Raw genomic sequence first — 17,129 nt, 5'->3', positions numbered from 1 at the left:
CAGAAGATACTTTCAAGAATACTTGCAGCAGCACTTTTCCCAACAGCCAACATCCTGAAACAATCTACATGCCTATTATACTAGAATAAATTTTGATATATTCACACAACTGACAATTATACAGAAATGAAAATAAACAACTACTACATGCAATAATATGGATGTATCTCATAAGGTAAAACAAAGACATCAGACATTAGAGTAGACAGTATATGATTCTATTTATATTGAATTCAAAGTCAGGTAAAGCTAATTGACCACGATAAAAGTGTTGAGGTTATCTTTAGGAATTAGAGGAGGGTTGTGACTAAGAGACAGAAGAGGGGGAGGGCCCCTGGGATACTGATAATGTTCTACATCTTAATCTGCATAGTGATTACACAAGTATGTTCATTTTTAAGGAAACCTATCACTTACAGCTTGTGTATTTTCTGTATGAATGTTGTATTTCAATAAAGATATACACCCAGAAAAAGAGTGTTACAAATGTGTAGATACATAAATAGATAAATACAAGAAACATGCTTGTACCATACAGACATCTATATATACAAGCATGATCTTTTCATCATTATTTCATTCAAACATATCTAGTAATAAAATAAATATCCATCAAGAGGGAAGTGGTTAAAGAAAATAAAGCACACCATTTAATCATTCATTAAAATAAGTAAGCTTTATATGCAGTAACATGGAAATTTCTACAAGATGCTATTAAGTAATGCAGGTTTCAAAAGCAAAGTACATCTAATTTATGTAAAACAAAATATATGTATACGTTCATAAGATAAATATTTACAAAACATAGTACATAGAATAAATACACACACACATTCTGTATGTTTTGTCTATAAATTCTAAATTTCCAGGATATCAGTATTAGTAGTTAGCTGTTTAGAATCAGAGTAAGCACATGTTAGAAACAAGGAACTTTCACTTTTTTCTTTCTTCTCTTCTAAATTGTTTTAATTTTTACAATGACTATGTTGTCCTTTTATAATACACTTCATCATACAATTAGAAAAAAGACCTAAGTAGACATCTGTGAGATTGATCTAGCTAGACTGACCCTGTCACAGCCTTGTATACAATGATTTTCAATTTGGGAAATCACACTGATCAAAGTAAGAGTGTAACTCTCATTCAGTACCACCGTCTCACAATTCTAGATCAATCAATTAGATATCAAAGATCAGACAGAACTACATGAAAAGTGTTAGAAGACTGGTTATGCTATTTATGTTATACAGAAAGAAATCTTCTCTTAACAATTCATGTTCAACTAGCAGGAAAAAGAAAAAGATAAACTAAATCAAACAACTTTAAGAGCACTGGAGGATACTGAAAAATCGAACATTTTGGGTTAGCTACCTAACACTATCTACTTACCAGGTGAGTTGAAATCATTAACAGTAAGCAGTAACATGACTCTCACCAGGAAAAACTATAAAGCAAGATTACTCACTCCATGTTTTCTGCTCGAATACTTATTCCTATCAAATAGGAATCCATTTTAAATTCCATATAAGCAAGTAAAATCTTGTTAAAAAAAAAAAAAACCCGAGAATTTGTATAAACTGCCATCTACTCTCTTTTAAATGATCTCAATTAATAAATCTATTTCTTAAAATGATATCCAAAGATTATGCTGAAGTAAGAAGCATTTGAATGTAGGAAAAAAGCACTTCTTAAGGCATATAGCCCCAATAAAAGCCAATGTAATCACCTCAATAGGCCAGATAGCCAATGAACATAAAGCTACTTCTGAATGCCTCAAATGAACTTAAAAAGAAATGCATTGGTAATCAGAACTGCCTACAACTAACAAATAACTTTGCTGGAAAAGTATACAATGTAATAGGGATAACAAGTTGGGAGTTAACCAAAAAGAGAGGAAGAAACATACCCTACCAATGACTATTTAAGCAAAGAAATAGAGTCAAATAGATTTGTCACCTTCCAGGATGACTGTGAAAGATCATGTTATCAATAAATGTAATCTTGTGACAAAAAATAGTATCTTAAAATCACTGACATGGATAAAATTATTCCTTTTTTCTTTTTAACAGGAGAAGAAATTCACCTATTACAAGACCTATACTCAAATTCCTAGCATCACTGTATCAGGTTTTTTATCAACTGGAGAAAGAGGTATTAGGAAATTAGGTATTTTAGAAAAATATTTAAACAATCCTCCTTAAACTAACGACAGGATTTAAGGAAATTTAAAAACTAAAAACAAAAGAGGTCTTACAGCAATTGCCAAATACATTCTAAGTTTCCTAGGCCATTAAACAAAATAATCATAAATATAAAATGTGTAAAAGGATGACTACAACTTTATTCATGCTGTTTTACAGCACAGAAACTCAAGACTAAAATAAAATGCTACACAAATGTTAAAAGTATATTTTTTCAGGAGTTACCAATACCTGAAATACTTTACATTTTATTATATCATTAAATGAACACAATTTTTTATAGTTCCTAATTTATAAAATCCTTTTGTTCAGGTGTACTCCAACAGCCTTCTAGAAAACAAATGTGGCATATGTCATTCTGAATTACAATTTGCTCCATTTTGTCAATACAAACATGTCTTTTACTCTTCAACATACTTGACAACAAACTGGAAAAACACAGAACAAAAAGTTCCCAATTCCTCTTCTATAGCTATAATTAAAAGGATAAATCAAATGTATCTTTTTCAAATTTCTGAAATAAATTTAGTTTTTGAGTTGAGAGGCTTTCTAACACTGTAAAATAAATAAATAAAACTTCCTGCAATGATGGAAATATTCTTTATCTATGCTGTCTAATACAGAAGCCACTCACCGCATAAGCATTTGAACTGTGTCTAATGCAACTAAGGAACTGAAATACTAGTTTTAGTTCATTTTAATTCAAATTTCTAACACAAGAAAACAAAGTTCTAATGAGCAAACTACAAACATTCAAAAGTTGGTCTGCAGATTGCTGTTGAAAATGTAGACCCACTGAGCTGAATTTGGGTGATTGATTTAGAGTAGTAAGGTCAAGATGAATCCTAAAAACTAACAGTTATCACAGATGAAGAACTTTTACTTCAAATGTCACAAAATAGGGAGTTTACATAGGCTACAAAATCTAAACAATTTGAGAAAACATAAAACTCAACTTTTTGTTTTGAATTTACAAAAAAAGTTAGTATGAAATAAACTTTGTGATTTCCAAGTGAATGAGCAAATAAAAGGAAAAAAATTAGCATACTCAATATCTATTTTTAAAAGACTTTGAGCATAAAATCTAGAAAGGAGGAAAGGCTTGGTGGCTTAAGTTTACACTTTGGGGGACCCAGATCATGCTGTTCTAGATCAATGCCCTCTCTTTAACTAAAAAATGTATATTCATGATCCCAAGACCTGCCCTTCACACCACTTTGCCTTATCAGCAGGCATGCATAAGTAACAAGGAAGAGATGTAATTGCCCATTCTGTTATGTCTACTATAAAGTAATGTTACACAAATCCTAAATTCTGCCCACTTGGTATGAGACAACTTTTCACTGATTCACTCTCCAACTGGACTCAAATCTATCATTATCTATTAGGAGTAACAGGGCTCAATTATGGATTATCCAAAATTTGGAATATCAAGCAGACATTTAAGAAGTTATTAGAAGAATAAGGAGTTGAGAAAAGTTCAAAATATGCTGCTAAATGGAAAGAGTAGATAAAAAGCAACATGATCCTATGCATGGTATGCATATCAAAAAAGCACTGAAGGACATAAACCACAATGTTACAAGTCATTATATCCGGTGGCAGGGGTACAACAGGGTGTTGAATCCTAGAGAAACACACACCTATGTTCACACAAAAACCTACTCATGAATGTTCACAGCAGCTTTACCTGTAATAGCCAAATGGAAATAACTAAAATGTCCCTCAATAAGTAAATGTTTAAACTGTGGTATAACCACACCGTAGAATACTCCATAATAAAAAAGAACAAATTATTGATCTATACAACTTAGATGGTTCTCAAGGGCATTACGTTAAGTGAAAAAAGTCAATCCCAAAGGTCACATACTGTGTGATTCCACTGATATAATATTCTCAAAATGACAAAGTTTTAGAGATGGAAAATAGATTAGGGTAGGATAGCCAGGGGTTAGGAATGGTCATGGGAAGAAGAGGTGTGGCTACAAAGGGGTAGCACCAGAGACATCTTTGTCGTGATGGATTAGCTCTGCATTTTGATTGTCATAGTAGTTACACATATCTACATGTATGATAAAGTATACAACATGGACATATCGTAGCAATGTCAATTTTCTGATTTTGGTATTTTGTACTATAGTTATATAAAATATAAACACTCGGGAGAAACTGTGAAAAGTACATGGAACCTTTCTGTATTATTTTGGCAACTTCCTATGAATCTATATAACTTCAAAACTAAGTTTAAAAAAAGCAAAAAGATAAATCTTGTCCCTTCTCCTTCCTGACCTACCTTATCTACTTATTCTCCATGAACCATTCACTCCCAAGGCCATAAGCTGGATCAAAACAAAGTGTCACATCCCAGACAGGATGAAGAGGGCATATGCATGGGAGGGCTGCCCAAAGCAAGATGTCAGGGTGTAAGCAGAGAGGAAGTTCTCCATATAAAAGGGCAGCTTAGCATTAGGTATCAGAGCCCAAGCAATATAAAGAAGGGTCTACATTGTGGGGTAAGAGCAGCCTGGAGCAAGGTTATCAAAACTAAGTGGTGTGAGTAAATGATCAGAGTGGGCTTGGAGCAACACAGCATATATGGAGGGATCCATGTGGTAATGAGGTGCAGCATAAACTGTCAAAGTATATACTGGGGTGCAGGGCATCCATGCAGGAGGCAAGGGGTGGCACACAGTACCATGGAGTATGGGAGCTGTGCAAAGTAAGAAGGGAATCTGCACAGGAAGGTGGGGGAAGGGCAGCAGTGTTGAGGAAAAAATCGTTATACAGAGATGAGGGTGGCGGGGAAGGGTCTGATAAAATAAGTAAATATATTAAGGATCAGAAGTCAGGTTTCTAACAATCTGAGAAAGGAGTCATAAAACATGGAAGTGAGAAAACTAAAATGTACTCCATGGTAATAGACTATAATTGGAGGCATCAGTGTGAACTTGTGGTTTTCAATACTTACAGATAAACAGATAATTATAGATATAAATGCGTGTACGTACATACAGATAAATGTATATAATTACACATATATACATATTTTCTCTGGTTTTGTCCACTGACAGCCCTGAAAGCTATACCCCAACAGCAATAAGCAGGATACTGAGCACCTAGATCTTAGCTTCAAAATACCATTCTCCACTAAAATGAACTGGGGCTGCTTAGAGAAGTGGCTGATTTCAGGGAAGAGGCAGCAAAAATATAAGATAAGCCTAGAACATCTCATTAAAGAAGGCAAGAAAGTTCTCAAAGATTGATGGGACATTTCAAAAGAACACAGAAGCCACTATGAAATGGCTCTGATCGGCCAAATCTTAAACCAAGCATTAAAATAATCATAGTAATAGATTTTAACCCAGTGAATAAAACTCCTAAATCCATATTGAAACAAAAAAATGAATAAATCAAAAAGTATGATGAAATAAGACTAACTTTACACTGGCAAAATCTGGCAGACATCACCTTAATTAACTGATCAAAGTGAACCATCATCAGAAGGGGGCAAATAAAAATCATGTGCCACCTGTTAGAATTAAGTAGGGAGAGAACACAGCAATTCCCTTTTTGCAATTCGCCTGCCAAAGATAGTAACTTAAATCGAGCAAAGAGGAAAAATCAAATAAACCAGAACTGAAAGACATCCTACAAAACAGTTTGTAATTTTCATGTATGATGATCACTTTTAAAATTTTAAAAGTGAGAAATTAACCCAGACCAGAGAAAACCAAAGAGACACGACAACTAATGCAACATATAATTTTGAACTAGGTCTTTCCGCAAACAAACTTCAACAGCTGGAGAATAAGTACATCAGTAAGGATATAAAAGAGCTGAAGAACACAACTAGCCAACTTGACCTAACTGACATTTACAAAAATAACCCACCCAACAGCAGCCAGACTCCACATTCTTTTCAAGTGAATACAAAGCGTTCACCAACTAATCATATGGTAGGCCTTAAAACAAGTCTCAATAAAGCTAAAAAGGACTGAAATCATACATGTACATTCTCTCACCATGGTGATTAACTATCAATGACAAAAAGATACCTGGAAAATTTCAGAACATTCAGAAGTTAAGCAAAACATTTCTAATTAACTCATAGGTTAAAAAGAAATCACAAAGGAAGTTAAGACAAGTTTAGAGCTTCGAATACATCAAAACCAAAGAAAAGTCTAAAATAAGTCATCTGACCTTCTACTTCAAAAAGCAAAAAAAAAAGAGCAAATTAAAAATAAAGTAGAAGGAAACAAATAACATAGTAAAGATGAATGAAAATCGAAATGAACAACAGCGAGAATCAGTAAAACCAAAACTTGATTCTTTGAAAAGACTAGTAAAACTGATAAATCTCTATCCAGATTAATGAAGGAAAAGACAAATTAGCACTAGCTGGAATGAGAAAGAATAATTACAGATCCTTTTAGACAGTAAAAGAATTAGGAAAATATCATGAAAACTTTTGTTCAATTAAAAAATGAAGAAATGGACAAATTCTTTGAAAAATATGCTATGAAAACTGAATCAAGAAAAAAATTTTAAATTCTGAGTTGTCATATATGTTTTAAAAATTGAATTTGGAAGTAAAAATTTTCCCACAAAGAAAACTCAGCCCCAGATTAGTTTTAATGGTGAAGCCTATCAAATACATATGACAAATAATTCCAATCTTACACAAACTCTTTCAGAAAATAGAGAGGGAACTACTTCCTATCTCATTTTTAGAAGCCAGTGTAACTAAAACAAAGACTGCAAGAAAACCAATATCCCTTATAAACATACACATAAACATTAAAAAAAAACAAACTAGTAAACTGAGGGGGGAGGGTATAGCTCAAGTGGTAGACAGAGCACATGCTTAGCATGCAGAAGGTCCAAGGTTCAATCCCCAGTACCTCCATTTTAAAAAATAATTAAATAAATAAACCCAATTACCTCCCCTACCCCTGCCCAAAAACACCTAAAAAAAAAAATTAGTAAACTGAATCCAACAACATTTATAAAAAGGATTACACATCATGACCAAGTGCAGTTTATCATAGGAATGCAGAGTTGGTTTCACATTTAAAATCAATCAATAAACTCACTATATTAAGAAAAGGGGGGAAATAAATGATCATCTAATAGTCGCAGAAAAAACATCTGATGATGCTATATATATCCATTTGTAGTTTAAAACAAAATCTCAACAAACTAGAAAGAAAACTTCTTCTACCTAATAAAGATCATCTATGAAAAATCTATAGCTAAAACAGTTCTTAATGGTAAAAAACTGAATGCAGTCCCCTGAGGATCAAGAATAAAGCAGAGATATCTACTGTTACTATTTCTATTCAACACTGTACTGAAGGCCTAGTCAATACAATAAGGAAGAAAAAAGAAGTAAAAAGCATACAGATTGGAAAGGAAAATGTAAAATCTATGCACAATGACTGTGAATAAACCTAAGGAATCTAACAAAATAATTACTAGAATTAATAAGGACATATAACAAAGTCACAGGATACACGGCCAATACAAAAAGCATCAACTGCATTTCTATATACTCATAAACAATTAGACACTGAAATTTTTTTAACATTTACAATTGCATCTGAAACATGAAACGGGTAAATTTAACGAATAAATATGTTTAGTAACTATACAATGAAAACTATAGAACAAATGCTAAGAGAAATTAAAGAAAAGCTAAATAAGTAGCAACATACGCTCATGGATTGGAAGACTCTATTTTTTAGATGTTGATTTTCATCAAGTCAATATATATATAATCAATGTGATCCCAATCAAAACCCAGAGAGCTCAGTTTATAAAAACTGAAAGGCTGCATTTATATGTATATTCTACATTTTATATGAAAATGCAAACAAACTACAATAGTCACAGCAATCTTGCAAAAATATAAAATCAGAGGACTTAACACTACATGATCAAGATTCCCTATTAAAATAACAGCAATCAAGAGTAATACCGGTGACAAAGACACACTATATCAAACAAAATGAAAACAGAAGAGAAATAGTTTAATTTCTATAAAAACATACCCCCCAAAATTTAAAAAACTTATACAAAAATGTTCATAGCAGCTTTATTCATAAAGGCTGAAAACTCGAGATAGCAAATAACCATAAAAAGGGAATTAAACAAAACTTCAGGAAAATAAAACAACAGTGTTAATCAACAATGAAAAGGAGTTAACTATTTACTGATACATTCAACCAACACTGAAAACTGCAGAAACACTATGTTGAGCAAAAGAAGCTGGACACAAGTTACATATGATTCCATTCACATAAAGTTCTCAAGGGACGACACTAATCTTTGATGGGAAAAAAAAAAATCAAAACAATTGTTGTGGAGAGGACTGACCAGAAAGAAACACAAAGAAACTTTCTAGGATGAGGAAAATAGTCTGTATCTTGATGTGCTGTGGGTTACACAAGTTTATGCAGCTGTCAATACTCTGAACTATAAATTTAGGATCTGAAAGCACTTCACTTAAAAATTTTCCTCAATTAAAAAAAAATTTTTTTCACTCAAAAAATACTTGATTGCCTACTATAGCCCAGTTATTGAGAACACAAAGTTAAAATACAAAAGAGACCTTTTGGTCTTGGAAGCAAAGAAATGAAAATTACACAAAAGAGAGTTTTGAGAAGTGAAAAACGGCAGATTGCCAGACAAAGAATATTACAAGTACATACAACATGTACAGAAATAATAGAAAAAAAATCATATTAAACCTGGACAACTAAAGTAATTCGATGTGGTTAAGGTATGAAGTGGGGAGAGGGGCTTGACCTACTGTACACAGAGTCTAGACAAGAAGAGATCTGATTACAAAGGCTGTTTCAGCCCAAGCAAAAGAGTACATTTCAGCTGTTTAGCAATAAGAAACCTCTGAAAACATTTTGGTAGTGGAGTGATAAGTATGAAACTCATTTTGGAAAGATCACCATAGAAACTATCTGAAATACATATTGGACAAGGGTCAGGCTACACTCAATCCAATAAGAAGGCCACTGCAACCAACAGATTATTCAACAACAGCAAAACACTAATTCTTCTCAAACTCACATAGAGCATTCACTAAGGCAGATCACATTCAGGGCCATAAAACACAACTTCATAAATTTACAAGAACAGGAAATCATACAATATACACTCTCAGACCACAATGAAATTAAACTAGAAATCAATAACAGAAAAACAGCTGGAAAACACAAAAATACTTGGGAGATTAAACAATATACTTCCAAATGACACATGGATCAAAGATACTTGAAATCTCAGGAGAAACTGAAAGATAAATTGAACTAAATGAAAAAAAAATACAACTTATCAAAATTTGTGGGACAGTGAAAACTGCTTAAATTTGTATCACTGAATGCACTATTACATGTATTAGAAAAGAAGATCTAAAATCAGTCATCTAACTTTGCACTTTTGAAAACGAGGGAGAAAAAAGGGCAAATTAAATCCAAAATAACAGAAGAAATCATATAAATTAAGAGTAGGGGGAGGATAAAGCTCAGTGGTGGGGAGGGTTTAAGTCAGCAGAGGAACAGGGTATATCTATCTATCTATCTATCTATCTATCTCAGTGGTAGAGTGCATGCCCAGCATGCATGAGGTCCTGGGTTCAATCCCCAGTATCTCCATTTAAATAAATAAGCAAATAAACATACAAACAAACCTAATCATCACTCTCTCAAAAAAATTAGAGCAGAAATCAACAAAATTCAAAACTGGAAAGCAAAAGAAAAAATCAAAAGCCAGTTCTCTATAAAAATGGTAAGCCTCTACTGGTGGGAGGTGAAAACTGGTATTGTTGTTCAGTGGATACAGAGATTCAAGTTTTGCAAGATGAAACAGTTCTAGAGACCTACTGTACAATGTGAATACAGTTAACTGTATGCATATACTGCATGTAATACTGTATGCTTAAAAACTGTTAAGATATTAAGGGGGGGGCACAGCAAGCCTCTAGCCATACTAAGAAGAAAAAGAAGACATAAATTACTCATATCAGAAATAAAATTGGGGACATCACTACAGAACCCATGGACATTAAAAGGATAATAAAGGAATACTGCGAACAACTAACTCTATGTCCACAAATCTGATAACCTAGATGAACTGAACCAACTCCTTGGAAGACACAATCTGCCAAAACTCACACAAGAAGAAACAATCTGAATAGGTTTATAGCTATTAAAGAAATTGAAATAGTAATTAATAACCTTCCAAAAAACAAAGTACCAGGTATGGATTCACTGAATTCTACCAAACATTTAACGCAGAAATTATATCAATTCTCTACAGTCTCTTCCAGAAGACTGAAGCAGAGGGAGTACCCCTAACTCATCCTATGAGGCCAGGATAACTCTAACATCAAAACCAGATAAAGGTATTGCAAGAAAAGAAAATTCAACCAACATATCACATGAACATAGATGCAAAAATCCTCAACAGAAAATAGCAAACTGAATCAAACAATGTATAAAAAGAATTATACACCACAACCAAGTGGGATTTATTCCAGATATGCAAGACAAGACTGATCCAACATTTAAAAATTAATTAATGTAATCCATTACATTAATAGGCTGAAAAAAGGGTATTGGAATAGACTAGGTAAAAGTTGGTGAGCACACGTATAAGAACACAACTGTAAGTAGCTATCTATTCATTCACACCGTGTGCCAACACCTGGCACATAATGACAAATAAGACAAAATTCATGCACTCATAGAGCCAACAATCTATCAGAGACAGACATTGAAAAAGTCTCTATTGCAGGAATTCAATCTGGACTGGACAGAAGTGGCAGGCTGATGACGATGAAGCAGTAACTAGGTTAAAAAACAGGGAGGGGTTATGACTGAGGGGAATATTACAAGTAGGATATATGAAGGTCCTAAAGCAAAAGAAAAAGCATAGTACATTAGAAGTACTAAAAGGACCCTGCTTTAATATCACATAAAGAATAGAAGAGAATTACATTATAGTTGTATTCTGCTGGTCATCAGGTAAAACAAAAATTCAAGAAGGCAAAAAACCACTCAGCCTCCTTACCTTCTTGAGCATTTCATGTTCCCCGCCTATATCAACACCATGCTCAGGAAGGCCCTGCTCCACTCTGCCTGGTTTGTCCTGGCTATGACTTACCCCACACTACTCCTAGAATTCATCACTGACCAAGAATCAGTCACTAGAGTCGACTACTGACCTACTAGACTTGACCAGTGACCAAGACATCACTGAAGATACAGAAACAGCCACTGGCTTGTGTTTGGAGAACAGACTTTCACCATTGCCTACCGATGTGGAATTAAACACATTTAGCTCTGAGGAAGAAGTCACTGAGGCCACAGTTGATTACAATTTGCTTCACACAGAAAACTTTTGGAGTGCAGATTATGAAGATGTCACTGCTGATTATTCCAAAGAGTCTGTGACTGAAGCACCAGGTAAGACCAGCATTTTCATGGGAAGCCGCAAGTCCAGCTCAGTGGTTGGCTGGTTTGTTATTGAAAATGAAGTTCTCCATTAGCTGTGACCATCATTCTGCTAACCATGACTTACTAAGATTCTGAGTCTCTGAAAAAGACTACCATTCCATTATAGGAGCTTGAGTAACTGCAAAAGACTAGTGAGGCATAGGATGTACCCACTTGAAGACAGTGGCAAAAACTGTACACAGACAGAAGAGAGACATCTCTTACTGTGTCCCATTTAGTATGGGCTCAATAAATGTTCATTTGAATTGAAAAAAAAAGGCACCAAAAAAGTTATGGGTGCCTACAAAAGAATACCTTAGGTGATTGACTATGACACCTAGGATAAACAGGAAAGATTAACGGGCTGATATATTTTTAAAAGATAATGGAAGAAATAAAGAAGGCAGGAGCTGCCCAAGTTACAGAATTTGAAGGAAAAATTCTTGAGTGTACATCTTTTTCTAGTTATACTCAAGATTCAATCTTTCTACTCTTTAAGGAGAAATCCAGAAGGTAAAACAAAGTATCTTTTAAAATTAAGCACTTTAAAATTTAATACACAGTAATCCTGATAAATAAATGTTGTCCTGGAAAACATAAGTTTCTAGAATGTATATAATACAGAAAGTTTCTTTTGCCTTTTCAATTATGATTTTTGTCAGTATTTAGTGTATCTACATAAGAACATCCATTTGAACTATTTATATTTATCCTTTAAACATTTTCTGAAATTTCTTCAAATAACTTGTAGTATTACCTAATATAAAATGAATTACGTTTCTAACTGTAAGTTTAATATCTTATAAAGGAATTACTTACAGGTACATTAAGTGCATACTGTAGTCCTTGAGGGAGTCTTTCATGTGTTTCCATCTGCTCTTCGTCATTTTTCACTGTCTCCTCATGGACCATGAGTTCATCATGTGGTATCATATCCTGTTGTCTCATTTCACTTTCTTGTAACACTTCATCTGCAGCAAGGATCTCCTGATGAGGCATACTTCGATCTTGAAGCACCGACTCCTGCAGTTCCCCAGACACGGTAGACTGGCCAGACACTCCACCCATTACAACCATTGCCCTGGAAGACTGCATTTCGTCTATGCCGCCACATTTAAGAAATAATCCTTCCAGTTTGTCGTCAATGTTCATGCTTAAGTATAACTGCCTAGAAAGACCAAGTTTGGCAACAAAGCACAATAAATTAGTTTTATATGTCTACTTGAATTTTTTAAATTTCAAATTAGGAAAGGTACACACTAACAGAAAAGTTTTATTCATATAATTCAGTATTGCCTCCAATTTAAAAATTACCAAGGTAAGTTTCCAAAGTCTGGTACAGTAAAACACAAATTTTCATTTTTGGTATTAAGGCACAAAATCCTAAACTGTTTCATTATGAAAAATGAGCCTGATATAAAGCAAGCTGGGAGAAAGTATTCATAACACCAGAAGGATCTATATCTCTTACTATATTAAAATGTCTTAAAAATAAAAAATAAAGATACATTAAGAGATAAACTGATAGAACACTACCAGGCAAATCATAAAGAAAAATTACAAATAGTCACTAAATATATAAAATAACAACTACTTGCAGTAGTAATTAAAGAAATGAACATTAAAATCAAGATACCATATTTTATCCACCAAACTGATGATAACGCTTTAAAAATACATCCAAGGTGGCGGGGGGGGAAAAAAGACACTCTTCTACTGACAATGGGAGTATAAAGCAGTTCAACTATTTTCAAAGGCAATTTGGTATTATGTATCAAAATGCACATATTCTTTGAACTGGTGATTATAATTTTGGGGACCAATCCTGATGAAATCAGAAACGCATATAAAGATGCACATGGAAAATCACAATAATAGTGTTTCAATAGTGAAAAACTAGAATTACACTATGTATTCAACAAAAGGAAACTGGTTAAAATATATTGACACATATGTTTTAAAACTACAGTGATGGCTGCACCACTCAGTAAATTTACTAAAAATCACTAAATTGTACACTTAGAATGGGTGAATTTTATTTATATAAATTATATCTCAATAAAGTGTTTCTTAAAAGTAAAATCAGAACAATGGCTACCCTTGGGTGACAGGGCTGCTAACCGGTGGCAGGAAAGTGGGGGTATCTGGGAGCTGACAATGTGTTTTCTTCAGCTGAATGCTACTGCACAAATGTACTCACTTTATAGTTGAAGATGTGTATCTATGATATGCACACATTTCTGTCAGTTATTATACTTTAACAAAAAGCTAAAGTCTGCTGGAATTCCAAAAAAATCCACATGGTCAAAAAATATTCTTAAAAAAAATTTGAAAATTTGGGGAAAATTTGGGGAAATATCTAAAATGTTAACAATATAATATTATCACTGGGTGGTGAAATTACCAGTTTTTTTTCACTTTACATTTATCTCTAATCTGAAAACTTTGTATAATAAAATTTTATTTTTTTACAAATGCTTTTAAATTTGCTAAAATAATATACCCTTAAAGAGTTGCACATGATAAATAAATTTAGAGGTCATAAGAACAAGAGACTACTGAATAATTAAATTATCTTATTTTTCCCATTATTATAGAAAAAACAGGCAATATTAAATCTGCCCTTCTAACTTAGGTGCTGTAAATTTATACTCCACTGTATTACTTGAGGAACTAGCATAACAATAATCATGAAATACAAAGAAACTTCATCTCAAAGAATGTCAAAGCACTGGTATGGTTTGTTTTTTAAAACCAACTTTTATTATCAGGTAGTGTAAAATAAACACACATACCCACCCAACATGAAGGGCCCACAATTAGCAAGTGCATTAACTATGTTTCAGTTTAGTCACCTCTTTCCCAAATCAATCAGGTAGGTAATAGGCACTACTTTGATCATAGCTTTCAGAGAATAAATAAATGAAATATAAATACTCTTATTTACTAAGATTATCATCCAGGGAGAAAACTTCACCTAAATGTACAGCCCAAACACAGCTCATATAAACAGCAAAGTAAATAATATAAAAATATAATTCATACTTGCTAACCCTGTCTTCCCTGGTACCAGGTAGTATCATAAGTCTAAAATAAATACTGGACAAAGGAACAAGAATCTGATTTCTCTATAGCACAGGGAAATATACACAAAATGTTATGATAAATCACAGAGAAAAAAATGTGACAATGAGTGTGTATATGTCCATGAATGAGTGAAAAATTGTGCTGAACACTGGAATTTGACACAACACTGTAAAATGATTATGAATCAATAAAAAATGTAAAAAAAAAAAAAAGAATCTGATTTCTCAAAATCTTTAAGTAGTCTAAAGGACAAGTATTTAAAATATATCACCAAATCACTGTTCTCTTCAAATATTCTGTTAATCATATTTCTTAGAGAATAAACTATTCTACAACTAAGTGAAACTTTCTAAGATTCTTAAAATTTTCTTATTCTGACCATTTCTTTGGAAATTGTTACTGAATCAATTATTTTCTTCTAATCTATTTACTGTTTTCCTAAAAAACTTGGAAAGCCCTTAACTTAAAACAGACTTATATATACAGACAAAGCTATACTTTATTGCAATTCTTTGTTGCTGTAACATCTGCTATTGCCACATACATCATTATTTAAAAAGAAAAAAAAACTTAAGGAGCTTTTAAAGAATATGGGAGAAGTAGGCATAGACATTATTTTAAAAAGATGCTAATAAAAGATATTAAGAGAAACTGACCTGGGACAGAACTTAGTTTTTTTTTAAAAAAATTAGTGAAAAGTTGCAGCTGACTTGTTAACCCAATGCAAGATCTAGATTTCCCTAAAGGAATGGTTCCCATTTCTATTGTTTTTGTTCACATACCTCATCAATTTTTTAAAATTTAGCACATCCTAATATATGTATATTATTTAAAACTACAATCCTATAATACAGTGTTAATATATGATGTGCCTATTTAAACAAATATAAAATTATATATTTTTAAGTAAATTTTCCCTAACAACAGGCTGAAACAGTAGGTACTGAGAAGTCAAAGTACTCTGGAGATAGAGAATACAAGGGATAGGGGGAGGTTTGCAAACAAGTATCAGAGTAAGGGATTTAGAAAAGGAAGATATTATACCTCAATACACAGGCATAGTATAGGGAAAGGGAAGTGGAAATACTGTAAATGGAAGACAAACCTGGCCTCTCAGAAAATTTTCTTGGAAACAGGTCATACATACCGAAAAAAGAATCCCTCTTCCTTTCTCACATATAGTTTCTTATTCCTATGACCTCAAATTAGGCCATACATTCCAAATTATTAGCTAGCCTAAAAAATGTTTTTGGGACAACTTCCCTGAAATACCAGAAAAATACTAAGATATCAACACAGATTTCAATATAAATGAACAGTGCTCTGACAAGGTTTTAAAGTGAGCTTTGGAAATATCTACCAAAATGAAAACTGTGTACCCTTGACCTAGCAACTTCACTGCTAGGAATAAGCCTGTAATCCTATGTTTGGGCTTATTCATAAAAAATAACCAAAGATGTATGTACAAGGATGTTTGGTACAACCCTTTAAGGGGAAAAGATTCGCAACAACCTAAGCATCCACTAATGTAAGACCTGTTAAATTAATTATGATTCAACCATACAACAGAATACACACAATCATTAAAAGGAAATGAGGTAGCTATATGCGCTGGGCAAAAAGTTCTCCAAGATATATTAAGTGAAAAATATCAAGAAGAAAATACATAGACAAATAAGTGAGTCATACTTTTATCACACTCTGTAACCAATGTCTGAGCAGAGTATAAACTGGACAGGAAATGAAACAAGGCTCTCAAACAAAAAGTTAATTTCACTAAGCCTATGGTAAAAGAGAAAAGGAAAAAGCTACCCTAAAAAAATCATAAAAGAAAGTGCATTTTCAAGGAGTTTCCTTGACGCTCTCTTTAATGCGCTTATCATCTTTAATATTACCTCTTCTAACTTCTACATGGTCTCAGTCAAAGCTCTCATGTACTTCACTGCACATTCAAAAACCCAAATACAACCAAAGGGCTCATGTTCAAAAGTTAACACAGGTTACTTCCCCTCTCTAATTTCAGTATTTTCAGGGAGGATCAGCTGAGTATAAAGAAAGGGAAGTGATGTCTACACTAAGATGTGAATATTTAAATGTCTCTTCCTGCTAAACTTTCACCTTTTTAATCCAAATGTCTACACAATTAATGGAAATTTAGGAGTTAGGAATATCACACAGGACAGAGGAAGAAAGAAACAATGCTTCTTTTAAGTCTTGTCACTTACAGGAGAGGCTGTTCTGGAAGAAATAATGAAATGAACAATTACTTTGCATTCCCAGGAGCCTCTGTCAAACTGGGGATAAAGGAGGACTAGGTTGAGTAATAAGCAAT

At 33.1% G+C, this 17,129-nt stretch overlaps 1 protein-coding gene across 3 annotated transcripts in view; it reads right to left on the bottom strand.

The window, feature by feature from the left end:
• The window catches only part of ZNF148 (zinc finger protein 148), a 109,264-nt gene that overhangs the window by 52,921 nt on the left and 39,214 nt on the right, over window positions 1-17,129 (bottom strand). For all 3 annotated transcript variants that reach the window (XM_072963910.1, XM_031683645.2, XM_006200895.4), the window contains exon 4: window positions 12,530-12,878. In XM_072963910.1, coding sequence (XP_072820011.1) covers window positions 12,530-12,862 — 333 coding nt within the window. In that variant the 5' untranslated portion in view covers window positions 12,863-12,878. The remainder of the gene's footprint in view (window positions 1-12,529; window positions 12,879-17,129) is intronic.

This window comes from Vicugna pacos, chromosome 1 (assembly GCF_048564905.1).
Source record: "Vicugna pacos chromosome 1, VicPac4, whole genome shotgun sequence".
NCBI classification, from domain to species: Eukaryota; Metazoa; Chordata; class Mammalia; order Artiodactyla; family Camelidae; genus Vicugna; species Vicugna pacos.
The sequence above is the reverse complement of the archived record's forward strand: the minus strand, read 5'-3'. Positions and strand labels throughout refer to the sequence as shown.